Consider the following 13,810-nt stretch of genomic DNA (forward strand, 5'->3'; position numbering starts at 1 on the left):
TTTAAATGGCAAGTTATTGTTTAATCTTTTTTTCTAACATACTTTAAAAAGTATTGAAAAGTCTTTTTAGAACAATTGAGCTTTCATTGCAGTCCGTTGGGGTAAAAGATAAAGAATATATATATTATTTTGTAGTTGCTTTAGATATCAAATAAATGTGTGTCTATAATACAATAATACTTAATGTGAGATATGCTAACAGCTTTTAAGTTAATAAAATGATAATTATGAATTTTTTTGTGTGTAACTACATCATAGGCACTGACCCTGCAATTAGAAAGACTGACTTTGGAATGTAATCAGAGAAGAAAGGTACTTGACAATGAACTTACAGAGACTCTAAGTGTGCAGGTTGGTTTAGTGAAGATTTTTCTTAATTGTCGAAGTGATGTTTGTAAAAGCACTTAAATTTACAGAAATGTTATTTGCTCTCTATTTGACAGTTAGAATTGGATAAAGCGGCACAAGATTTTCGTAAGGTTCATAATGAAAGACAAGAACTCATTAAACAGTGGGAGAACACATTAGAACAGATGCAGAAGAGAGATCGAGACATCGATAACTGTGCCTCGGTAAAGTAGTTGTTTGATCCTTGCAATTTTCAGCTGTTTATTTGTCTCTTTTGTATCTAACTCATTTCAAATGTAAATCACATTGTTATTTGAAAGTCACTTTTATAGCAGGATTCAATAGTTTTGGTAAATGTTTTTCAAAGCTGACTCTATATCCATTTAGAAATGTCATTTTATGAAGATTATTTATTTATGGTATTATCATGCTGAAGACTGTATCCTGCCGTCTCCAAAATGTGGAACAAGAGAAAGTCAATAGATAATGTTATTGCAGTAAAACCAATGCTTGACTTACACACAGTTGTCCAAGTTGCCTTGGATTTAATGTGTGTTTTTTGTAGTGATCACAGGTGTAGGGAAATGAGCCTCATGAATAGCCAAGAAACAAGGAGGGAGAGTCAGGAAGAAGCCTAGACTGCAATAAAGTTTCAATTTGGAAACTGAGGCACTAATAATGAAGTAGAAGCTCAGAAGGGGAGGAGAGGAATTCCTCACTGATTAAACACAGACCTAGTGTTGTTATCTTTTGCTACTTTCAGAGGTATTTTTCTTTGAGGAAGATTAGCCCTGAGCTAACATCCATTGCCAATCCTCCTCTTTTTGTTGAGGAAGATTGGCCCTTGGCTAACGTCTGTGCCCATCTTCCTCTACTTTATATGGGACGCCACCACAGCATGGCTTGATAAGCGGCACATAGGTCCATGCCCGAGATCCGAACCTGCAAACCCTGGGCCGCCAAAGCAGAGCGTGCGACCTTAACCGTTACACCACTGGGCCAGCCCCTCAGAGGTATTTTAGGAGAACTTTTTTGGGAAAACATTAAGGGGTAACATAGTGGTGAGTAAAAATGGGAAGATTAGGGAAGTTGAGAAGGAGAAGGAATTGAGGAGGAAAAAAGGCAGATGAGAAGATGTGTTAATTTCCATTCTGAATCTACTCCATGGAAAGACACTTGGCAAGCAGTTCAGGACCCTGGGAGTTTGGAATTCTGATATCTGGATGCAGTTGACTTGTTATATATAACTTGTTATGTGTAAATATGTTATTGTTTTATTTTAAATTTTTGTAGGTAACCAACATTTTATCAACAAAGTGGCCTATGCCTTCCTAGGAGGGACGAGGGAGAACCAATCTTAACTATGAGTTCCTCTTAATTCTTAATGCTGCTGTTGGTTTCTCTTTCTTGGCTTCTTATTGCTTTCAAACATCAAGTTCTGACTGCTTCCTCTGTGTAATCAAATGTGCCAGATCCAACATTGCAGATCCACAACTGCATTCTTGTACAACACCACAGCTAAATTGACTCAGCCTGCTGATTTGGCAGAATACACAACTTGTAGCTTCCTGGTCATATTCACAGTGGCTCCTTTTTACAGGTTGACATTTCCTGGCGGTCTGTATTGTCAGAGACTAGGGAGGGTGCTAAGAAGTGGCTCCATAGGTGGTGGTATACTTAACAACTGGCTCCCGATTTGTAGCATTTCTGATTTCTGTGGTGAAACTCCTTCCATACCAACCTGACTCCACTGAAGACAGAGTTGAGCAGAGATGTGTGAGTCAGTTCTGTTGAGCCAGGGAGAGCTGTTCTTACCACTAGAGGATTTCATTTGAAATTGGACCATTTTGTTCCTCTTCTTCCAAAACAGTTCCTGCCTTTTCAGTGTCTTTTTGGCAGGAGTCTGACCATATGATCCTGAAGTTGGCTGCTGCTTCTTTTTTTTTTTTGTGAGGAAGATTAGCCCTGAGCTAATATCCAATGCCAATCCTCCTCTTTTGCTGAGGAAGATTGGCCCTGGGCTAACATCCGTGCCCATCTTCCTCTGCTTTATATGGGACGCTGCCACAGGAGGGCTTGACAAGTGGTGCGTCGGTCCATGCCCGGGATCCAAACCTGCGAACCCTGGGCTGCCAAAGCAGAGTGCGCGAACGTAACCACTATGCTACCGGGCCGACTCTGAAATTGGCTTCTTAAAAGAATTTACATTATTTAGAAAACGAAAAATATTTTTCTGTTATGCTTTTATTCCAGTGTAGAAATTTTGGGATATTACTTATAAGCATCACCCGTATGAAAACTTAATTGTGAATAGATAACACTGTTAAAAAATGTGAATATTGAAGTAGGTATTAAAGAAACTGATTAAGTGGTAGAAAAATCAATATAAGGCAGGAAATTCTAGAATGATCATTTGACATATATAAACTTGGGAAATTTTGACTTGTCCTTTGGTTGAATGAACACAGTAGTATATGCAATGCTACAATTATAGAATGCTGATTGTTATAGAGGACATATGGGAATACTAGGTTAAACAAATTTGAAATGTTTTTTTAAAGGCATGCATCTCAACTGTATATATCTATTGAATATGCTAGTATGTACACTATTACATGCAGCGTTTCTAAAACTTACTGATTTCAGAAGACATACCCTTCCCCAACCCAGTCTCCTGGGATTAGTTGTTTGGTGGGACCCCATTTTAGAAACTTGAAAGATACATTTTAGGGTAAATTTTCCTTCTCTCTCCAATTCATCCAGCACATTGCCATCAGAATCACTTGTAAAAACCATATATGATCTTTTTATTTCCCAGCCTGAAAATCTTCTTTGTTCCACATTGCTTAAAAGTTGACCTTTAACATGGCAATTGAAAAGTTGAATTTCTTCTAATTCTGCCTACCCTCTACCTTTCCAGCCTCATCCCTTTCATCTGTATCCATCCCTTCTCAATATAGCCCCATTCCCTCCCTGCCCTCCTGCCCTATACTTTAACCACATTATTTATGCATCTCTGTTTATCTTTTTAGGCCTGACTCAAATGAAGCCTCTTAGATAATGCCTTTTTTTTTTCTTTTTTTGGTGAGGAAGATTCACCCTGAGCTAACATCTGTTGCCAGTCTTCCTCTTTTTTTGTTGTTGTTGTTTTTTTTTTTTTGGTGAGGAAGATTGGTCCTGAGCTAACACCTGTTGCAAGTCTTCCCCTTTTTTTTTGCTTGAGCAAGAGTGGCCCTGAGCTAACATCTGTGCCTACATTCCTCTATTTTGTTTGTGGGTTGCCACCACAGTATGGCTTGATGAGTGGTGTTGGTCTGTGCCCCGGAGCCGAATCCGCGAACTGGGGCCACCGAAGCAGAGTGTGCAGAATTTTAACCACTAGGCCATGGGGCTGGCCTCCCTCTTAGATAATGCCTTTTAATGATTTCTCATGGGTAGACTTTATCATCTCTTTGTTCCCATAGTACTTTGTCCACATCTTAGTTACTACTTTGTATGTTCTATTTATTTTGTATCCAAGACCAGCAAAAAACCTGAGTGAAGGCATTCCTATGGAAACTAATAACTAAAATGTTATTCTCAAAATATGAAAAAAACTGGTCCTGTGAAATTGGAAAATTTTATTGCAATCCAACTTTGTATGTGAAAAATATTCAACATTGTTATATTTTTTAGATATCCTTTTAGTTTATAAGAGATTGACATTTTTCTTATCTCTTTAGCGAAATACCAGATAGATGAAAGAAAATATAGAGACCTTTAAAAATATGAGCTTATAGATATTGGTGTGTAGAATATTAATATTTTGTTTATATTCATATAAAAAAATAATCTCTTTAAAAAAATTCTCTTAAGAAGTTTTGGTAAAATAAATACTGAATATAATAATAAAAAATAAAAATTAAATTCCTTTTCGTTTTAGTTTTGTTTGCCATGTTAAACATATATTTAACATATTTTTTTAATCCTAGGCATTAGCAAGGATAAAGCAAGAAACAAGAGAAAAAGAAAACTTGGTTAAGGAAAAGATCAAGTTTTTGGAAAGTGAGATTGGAAATAACACAGAGTATGAGAAAAAAATTTCTGTTGCTGACCGTAAAGTTTTAAAATGTAGAATGGAATATCAGCGTCATGAAGCTAACAGAAATCAGCTAAAGGATGAGGTATGTCAACTAAAAAGACTGGTTTGTGTATTTATGACAAATTACTATAAAAATAAGCATAAAGGCTTTCCATTGATCAAGGAACTGCCTTCTAGTTCTTTTTGTTACATCCCTTCATGTTGAGAGACTTTTGGGATACTCCGATTGAGCCCCTGCTTGGGGAGGGCAACAGAGGGGTGCTGTTCACATCACAGGTGGTGTGAAGGGCTCCCCCTGGAGTGTACAGTGTCCAATTTGCCTGTCATACGTGGTGTTTTGTAAGTGATTCAAGGCAAAAGGCTCCAGAAGAGTCTAGAGTGGAAATCATTAATTATTTAAAGATAACCAGCAAATGGGCAAATGTGAAGATGAATATTGGCATTAGTGATAACTTGAAGTGTCTGTCCAGTGCTACATGCAGATGGTGGTTTTAACTCTCAAATTCTACATGGAGCTACCTGCTTTAGTTCAGTTTCTCTGTTAGGTGAATAATATTTCCGTCTGGTAGTGGGGAAGTGTAGTGATGAAAAACCTTGAAACAGACTAAGAGAGAACAAACTTCTCCTGCTTTGTTCTTTTCTTCTTTTGCAGGCGTCCTTGCCAACTGGATTATTCCATAGGGAGAGTTAGCAATCCCCTTAGTTAGCAATAAAGGGATCTTTAGGAAATTTGTGCCTTGAGGCTGTATTATGTGAAGTTACCACTGTTTAGGAGGGAAACTGGAATACTGTAGAGCATTTTATTCTATAAGTTGTTATACTTTTTATTTCTCAATAAAGAAAGAAAGATTTTTTTATCTGTCCAAAGAGAATAATTATGTCAGATCCTAAAGAAGTAAAATAAATGATTTTCTTGCCTAGATTAAATGTCACTGCTAATGGCTTATTCTTAAAAATTTTAAAGTTTAAATGAATTGCAGAAAAGAATGCGGGGATTTATTTATTCATTCATTCATAATTTTTTTATTGAGATATAATTCACATACCACAATTCACCCTTTTAAAGTATACAATTGAGTGTTTTTTAATATGTTCACAGAATTGTGCAACCATTACCACTATCTAATTTTAGAATATTTTTGTCACTTCAGAAATGAAACCCATACCCATTAGCAGTTACTCTCCTTTCCCGCCTCCAACCAGCCCTTGGCAACTCCTAATCTACTTTCTGTCTCTATGGATTTGCCTATTTTAGACATTTCATATAATGTCCAAAGTAGAATGGTGGTAGAAATCATATAATATGGGGCCTTTTCTGTCTGGATTCTTTACTTAACGTGATGTTTTCAAGGTTCATCCATGTTTTAGTATGTATCAGTACTTCATTTTTTTCCTCCAAATTTTTTTTATTGTGGTAAAATACACATTATCATACAATTTACCAACTTAACCATTTTTAAGTGTACAGTTCAGTAAATACATTCTTAATGTTGTGCAACCATCACCACCATCCATTTCCATAACTCTTGTGTTCTTGTAAAACTGAAACTCTGTACCCATTAAACAATAACTCCCCATTCCTTCCTCCACACCAGCCTCTGGCAACACCATTCTACTTTGTCTCTATATTTTGACTACTCTAAGTACGTCATATAAGTGGAATCATACAGTATTTGTCTTTTTGTGACTAGCTTATTTCACTTAGCATATTGTCTTCAAGGTTCATCCATGTTGTTGCATAGGTCAATATTTCCTTCCTTTTTAAGGCTGAATAGTAAGTATTCCATTGTGTGTACATATATACTACATTTTGCCTATTCATTCATCTGTTGATGGACACTTGGGTTGCTTTCATGTTTTAGCTACTGTGAATAATGCTGCTATGAACATGAGTGTACAATTATCTCAGATTTGCTGGACCATATGGTAATTCTATTTTTAATTTTTTGAGGAATTGCCATACTGTTTTGCACAGTGGCTGTACCATTTTACGTTCCCATCAACAGTGTTTCCATTTTTCCACATCTTTGCCAACACTTATTTATTTTTGATAGTAGCCATCCTAATGGGTGTGAGGTGGTGTTTCGTTGTAGTTTTGATTTGTGTTTTCTTAATGATTAATGATATTGAGCATCTTTTCATGTGCTTATTGGCTATTTGTATATCTTCTGGGGAGAAATATCTATTCAAGTCCTTTGCTCATTTTTGAATCGAGTTTTGTTGTTGTTGTTGAGTTTTAGGAGTTCTCCATATATTGTGGATAGTAATCCCCTATCACATATATGATTTGCAAATATTTTCTCCCATTCTATCGGTTGCCTTTTTACCCTGTTGATAATGTCTTTTGATGCACAAAAGTTTTTAATTTTGATGAAGTTCAATTTGTCTATCTTTTCTTGTGTTGTCTGTGCCTTAAGTGTCATATCCAAGAAATCATTGCCAAATCCATTGCTGTGAAGCTTTTGCTCTAATGTGTTTTTAACACATGTATGTAGGTCTCTGTAATTTGCTAGTATTATTCAACAAGTTATTTAAAATTTAGTATTAAATCAAAAAGAAAAACTGTTAATATGTATTACAGAAACATGGTTACTGTGTTTATGGGTGTGATGTAGGTTAGAAATTAAAGTGTTTGGAATAGAACTTCTTGGTAATGAAATTAATTTATAAGATATAGAGTAAATATATAATTTCTGTCTGTTAACTAATAAATAGCTGGATTCTTTAAAAGCCACTGTGAGGAGAAGTTCTAGTGATTTAGAGGCTCTGAGGAAAAATATTTCCAAAATAAAGAAGGATATTCATGAAGAAACAGCCAGGTAAGAACAAGACTTTTAAATATGTTTATAGTTTTTGACTACCTCTAGAAAAATTATTAAATTTTTAAAGTAATTATAGCCACTAAATTATTAAATTAAAAAATTTCCTGTATTTTTTATCACAAAGGCTCAGGAGCAATATTTTTATGGCTTATTAAATATATATTGGTGATAAAAGGTTTATGGCAAAAGACACCTTCAAGTTATATGAAGAAATCTTAGGATACAGTATTCCTTGTTTGTTTGCATTAAATACTTTTTAGACATGTTTTCTCTTTTCTCCTCGTAAACCCTCTCTAGGTTACACAAAATTAAAAATCATAATCAGATTGTAAAAAAAAAATTAAAGCAGATAACTGAGAAAACTATGTCTATAGAAGAGAAAGCTACCAATTTGGAAGATATGCTCAGGGAGGAGGAAAGAGGTGTAAAGGTAAAGTTTAGTTTCAATTTTTAAAAAGTCACAGCAAATTTAGCAATGGTGAATTATTTAGACTGTTGAGATCAGAGGAGCAGGAGGTCATTTAAGAGGCTCTGCTTTCTGGAGTGATCACATTTATAATCAGGGCTGTTGGACCTCTTTTTATGTATTGCTTCTGAAGATGTTCGTGACCTGTTCTCTTCCTAAGCTCCTGATTCTCCATTTGCTCCACTTTCAGCATTTAACTTTGATGTCTTCTTTTAAAGGTAGCCCCTCTGCCTTAGATTCCATGCCTTCTCCATGCCTACCTACTGTGTCCATGTCCCTGTGTGTCGTCCATATATATGTGTGTGCTTATATTGCAGACGTACCTTGAAAAGTGCCCTTGTTTTACAACTGATTTCCACCTGATTATCATCTGTTGTGTTTATTTGTTTGTATCAAACTCCCCCCAGTGGTCCACATTCATTACCTGTATTTCTTCATCATCTACTATCTCTTTAACTCCTTATAGTCTGGCACCATTTACTGGTAAACAAGCTCTTAAATGCTATCACTTTACTAACTCTACTGGCATCCCTTTCTATCTTAATCTCTTTGGCATGTTGGTAGCATTAAAGCTAATTTTTGAGGAACTGGAAAAGACTCATTCACCATTTCCTCTTTGAAAACTCAGAGCAACTTGTGTGACCTGACACTGTAGGTACTACTTCTTGCTTTTACTCCTTTTTTTGAGGGGGGAAGAGAACGGGCAGCTTAAGATGGTGGCAAAATCTCCCATTTGCTCAGGCTTATATCAACGGTGGTTTCACTTATATTTGTGTAGAATCCAGCTTCGTCAGTGTGCTGTTGTATGTTTAAAATTCCTGAGTAGTGAAGTCATGCAGCAATCTTCACTTAAGTGGTATTTGAGACCAAATCATACAACATTATTAAAAAAAAAAGTTGTTTTTTTTCCCCAAAGAGCATGATTTTCTGTAGCGCATGAGATGGGACAGTATTAGAACTTATCAGAAATCTATAAAGACTATGAAATTCACATGAAGTAGCCCTTTTGATGACAGAATGAAAAACTAGTGACATTTTTGAAGAAATTAGCTGAGTTAGAAAAAAATAAGATTGGCAGCATGTGTACTGATTCTGCTCTAGCAGGGTTGTATTCATAATCTTGGTCTTTGTAGCTGTCGGGTTTTGTTTGTTTGGAAAAATCCTAATCCTATATTATAGTTTTGGAGATGTACTGTTATTCACCACCAAGCACTGACTTTAAAACTCTGCTAGGCAATCTTTGAAAAGGTGCCCTTGTTTTACAACTGATTTCCACCTGATTATCATCTTTTGTGTTTATTTGAAAAGGTCTTAAACCCAATGGAAATTGTCTGTTATATGAACAAGAATGCATTTTATAAGATTACATCAGATTTATATTTCTTGATTTGTGGAAATTTAAATGTGCCAATCACAGACTTCTTTTGTTTCATATTAAGGTTCATTGGTTGCCAAAGGGAAATATGCTTATCTGGGTATAAGAGCACAGAGGGAAATTATTTCAACATTTTAAAATGATAACTTTTAATAAATCTTGCTATGGTAGATCTATTTGAAGCCTAGAATACATTGGTTGTGAAGCCTTGAGGTCAAGACAGATCTGCCTCCTGAGAAAGGAGCAGTGGGAATGGGGGACTGGTTTCTTTTTCCTAGAGGGCTGCACATGTACGGAGGCCAGCTGGAGGCAAGGTGCGAATAAGGGGTAGTGCCAATGGTGTGTTGGGGCCAGCCCCTACCAGCTCATAGAGCTGATAGTTAAGTTTTCCGGAATTTTGCAAGTTGGCTGCTAAACATAGCTACTATTAAAAAGTAAATTATATAGACTCACGATTAAAACATTAATTATATTAAAAACAAAAGTCATAATTACTCAGTACTCATCACTTCCAAGTTATTTTACTACATTTTACTATTATCTATGCTCTTAAGGTTACTTAACATTACTTACATCTATTGTATCTCTATAGTGGAAGTACTGCATAATGGTTTGCTATTGCATATCTCTTCCCAACTCTGCATTTAGTGGAATCATGTTAATAACTTGAAATTGGCCATAATGGGAGTATTTACACCATGGAAATCAGCCTCTTCCCCCTTACCTCCCATCCACTGGAAAGCTGGTGGTTAAACATTTACCTGCTCACCACTGGATAGTGCCCAAAAGAAGGTGAGAGTTTGGGTGATGTGATTTCTTTCCTGTAACACCCTCAAGACTTCAGTATACTTCATGAACTTATAAGCTGTGTGTCTCCAATATATTTTATTTTGTAACGAAACAAGTGGAATGGCCAAGTTCTACGGCTAGGGTAACATGGGATAGAATTAAGATGACAGATCAAGGTGCATGATACAGGAATAGAAAACTACTAGTCTACTGGAATAGAGCAGACTACAAGAAATGTTGGGGACTCGCTGAAATTGTGGGAAGGGATTTATATTTTCAAGGCCTAAAATGTTGAGGGTTCATTTAAAAGCCCCTAAGTTATAATGTTTATATAATAAAACATTTAAGGTATTATCATTTCATTAATCACTATTATTCTTATCCTCAGGAAGTGGACGTTCAATTGAACATAGTGAAAGACGTGCTATTTAAGAAAGTTCAGGAATTGCAGGCTGAGACAATGAAAGAAAAAGCTATTGTATCAGAAATTGAAGGAACCCGTTCCTCTCTAAAGCACCTCAACAATCAGTTACGTAAACTGGATTTTGAAACCTTGAAGCAGCAAGAAATTATGTACAGTCAGGTAGATGTTATTCTTATGAATATCTTCCATATTGATTTGTTATAGTTGTAATGGTCAAGATCCTGCAGTGTCCTAGGAAAATGAGGATTGCTAAGCACCCTTGGAGGGAGAGACAGATGCTGAAGATGGGATATCACGTTAGGTTAGTAGTAGAGGAAGGGGCCTTAAAAGCTATTTTTTCTCGATCTGAAATAAACAGGTTAAGAGGATAGACAACTCTAGTGAGGAAGAACCATGCTTTAAAGGAACCTAGGACAACTGGACCTGGAGTAAAACAAAGCAAGGAGTGGGGTATCTGAAACCTAGAAAACCATATGTTGATTCTTAGTTGTGCAAACAAAACCTTCCCCACCCCTACCCCTAGCAGGTTAAAAGTATTTTTTTAGTTTTTCCTTACTTGTTCTATTTATATATTGTTTCATGTTGATTTCTTAATGTCCTCCTGCCATACATCTTAATTTCCCATCTAATATCTCCTTTGTTTCTCAAAATTACAGATGCTAAAGTATAATTTTAAAAATAATTCATTAGAAGTTCATCATATTTGAGCCTTTCATGGCGAACAATTTGTGACTCTATCATTTTTTTTGCATCCCTTAGAAAATATACCTTCAAATATCCATGTCCATGTAAATCCAATATATTTACTGTGGTTCATCATGGTAGTATGATAAATACCGCCCTAGCTGACTTTGTTATATTTTCAGAAGATTACTTCTATGTCACTGTCATGTACCCTGTTTGTTGAAGAATAGTTTGCTGTTTCTCCCCTTTGAGTTCCTTACTCTTGGATTTTGGATTTTATTCTATAAATTACTGAAGGATTAAAGTGACTTTAATAAATGATGACACCCAGGCCAAACTCATAAGAAAGTATTTACTTTGTTTTTATATTTATAGAAATGGTTTTAACCTGTTTGTTTCTCTTTACTAACTTATTTTTAAAAACTGTAACAGGATTTTTACATTCAACAAGTGGAACGCCGAATGTCACGGTTAAAGGGAGAAATTAATTCAGAAGAAAAACAAGCTCTTGAAGCAAAAGTTGTTGAACTTAAAAAGACGTTGGAAGAGAAAAAATCTACATGCAGCCTTTTGGAAACACAGATCAAGAAGCTTCATGTAACTTAGCCAAAATACTCTTTATGCTTCAAATATCCTAGTCGTTAGTCATTCTATTTTAAGTCAACATGTTCCTAAGACTTTACTTCAGATAGGGTGATTCCTAAGCTACGCACATATATAACAAATGTATGAACTAATGTTCATATTTCTATACTGACTATGGGAATAGAATATTATCATTAATTATGCATTTACTATATGCTAAATATATTACATGCTTTTAGTATTTTATTTCATTTAATCCTTATAAATGTCTTGTGAGAAAGATATTATTACTTGTTTTACAGATTAAGTAACTTGTCCATGGTTACACAGCTAGTACACGGAGAGCTAAGATTTAATCCCTGGCCCATATGACTTCAGAATACTCTTAAATAGTACATGATTTAAAACACTGATAAATTCCAGTTTTCTTTTTTGTATCTGTCATAATAACTTGATTTCCCTTTATCTCTGAAATGACCTCTAAAAGAAGCTGCTCCTTTATGGGTCATCTATTGTTGTTATTCAAATATTTACTTAGTTACAATATTTCAAATGACTCGATTTTGTTAATAAGGTGAAAATGTTCTTCATCTTTAGGTATTTTAATATGTTTATGGTAATATAAGACCTGTGTTAGGGGACTCTATGTAATATAAAATTGATGTTAAAGTTTAATTGGAGAGTAAGATTGGAGTGAGAACGTGATTCTGAATGGGATGAGAACTCCAAAGGGTTTAAATGTTATTTAAATAGCTGGAAAGGCTAGTGATGAGTGTCCTCTAGTGATTAAAAGAAGAATTGCCCTGAATTCCTTTAGGGCTATTGAGGTGAAAGGGAGCTATTAACTTTTTAAAATTTAAAAACTTTTTAAAAATTTTAAGATGATAAAATTTTGGTTTGGAGTGGTTTGTAGCCTGATGAAATATCTTTTTTTTTGTTTTTTTGGTGAGGAAGATTGGCCCTGAGCTAACACCTGTGCCCATCCTCCTCTATTTCGTATGTGGGACGCTGCCACAGCATGGTTTAATGAGCGGTGCATGGGTCCACACCTGGGATCCGAACCCACAAACCCCCGGGCTGCCAAAGCGGAGCATGAGAACTTAACCTCTATGCCACTGGGCTGGCCCCTGATGAAATATCTTTTTAACTGTTTCCTTGGTTTAGTGGAAAAGAGCATATGTTTTGGAATCAGAAAGAACTAGTTTTGAATGGCAAGGTTATACTGCTACCGCCATTTTAACTTTTCTGAGCTGTAGTTTACTCATCTGTTAAATGGGAAAAAATTTAATATTATTTTAGGGCATTTGGGAGAATTAGAAGCAATGTATATCTTAACACAGTACTTTTAGTAGGTACTCAATAAATGGTATTGTTTTAATTATATAGAATATGAGAATATGAATGCTACACAATGATAGGAGGGTGACATTTGTATCTGAAAGTTTCTTGACTGAATTGTGTCTGTTTTGCTGTGTGGGGATGGTTCTAGTGTTCCCTCTTTTAACTACCCTGCGGCTCAGTCCATCAAGCAGTCGGCTAGTACTTATGCCTATCCCAACTCTGATTTTAATAGAGAGATAAATAAATTAATAGAAATGCAAGGAAATTTTTAAAGGTATTGAAGCTAGTTACCCTTCTAACGAAGGTTTGCTCTCTCAATAGTTGCATCAGATTGTAAAGTCATTCTGCATTCCCTCTCCCATGCCACTCCATCTCTTATTTTGCATAATAGAAACTAATTTCTTCTGTTTGAAAATCGCCTTAAATTGAAATTTTTTCATTCTAAAAGTTAATTTTATTAAATCACATCTTTATGTAAAAGAAAAAGTTCCTCTTCTTACTGTCTTGCTGCAGTCTTAGGTCCTGATACTTCAGAGAAATACAGGTAATGAGAAAGGCAGAGGAGTGAGGAAGGTAGGGAGAGAGGAAGAGAGAAAGAAAGAGAGAAAGAGGGAGAGAGATAGATCTTGGAACTAGAAAGTTTTTGCTTTAGGTACCCAGAGGCGACTAAGAACACAAATCTTGTTCTGGATTCTGGGTGGGAGGAGGGATAAAAACTGGTTAGAGCTAGAAAACTGGTGTCTGGTTATGTACAAGACCCATTTATGCATCTGATGGAATTAGATCTTATCTAGCATTTTTCTCTCTAGCAATATGTGATTAGATATGTAATAATAATAATACATGACACTTCTATGTATCAAACACCCTTGTATATACTCTTTGACAGTAACTT

General features: G+C 35.5%; 1 protein-coding gene across 2 annotated transcripts in view; it reads left to right on the forward strand.

The window, feature by feature from the left end:
• Positions 1-13,810, forward strand: part of CCDC39 (coiled-coil domain 39 molecular ruler complex subunit) — a 43,486-nt gene that overhangs the window by 11,582 nt on the left and 18,094 nt on the right. The window contains exons 5-11 of one of the 2 annotated variants that reach the window (XM_004424688.3): positions 259-351; positions 444-572; positions 4,320-4,511; positions 7,145-7,248; positions 7,549-7,681; positions 10,270-10,464; positions 11,422-11,586. In XM_004424688.3, coding sequence (XP_004424745.1) covers positions 259-351; positions 444-572; positions 4,320-4,511; positions 7,145-7,248; positions 7,549-7,681; positions 10,270-10,464; positions 11,422-11,586 — 1,011 coding nt within the window. The remainder of the gene's footprint in view (positions 1-258; positions 352-443; positions 573-4,319; positions 4,512-7,144; positions 7,249-7,548; positions 7,682-10,269; positions 10,465-11,421; positions 11,587-13,810) is intronic. The other variant, XM_087439973.1, reaches the window with a different exon arrangement.

Source organism: Ceratotherium simum, chromosome 15 (assembly GCF_057802395.1).
Source record: "Ceratotherium simum simum isolate JZ-2026a chromosome 15, ASM5780239v1, whole genome shotgun sequence".
NCBI lineage: Eukaryota > Metazoa > Chordata > Mammalia > Perissodactyla > Rhinocerotidae > Ceratotherium > Ceratotherium simum.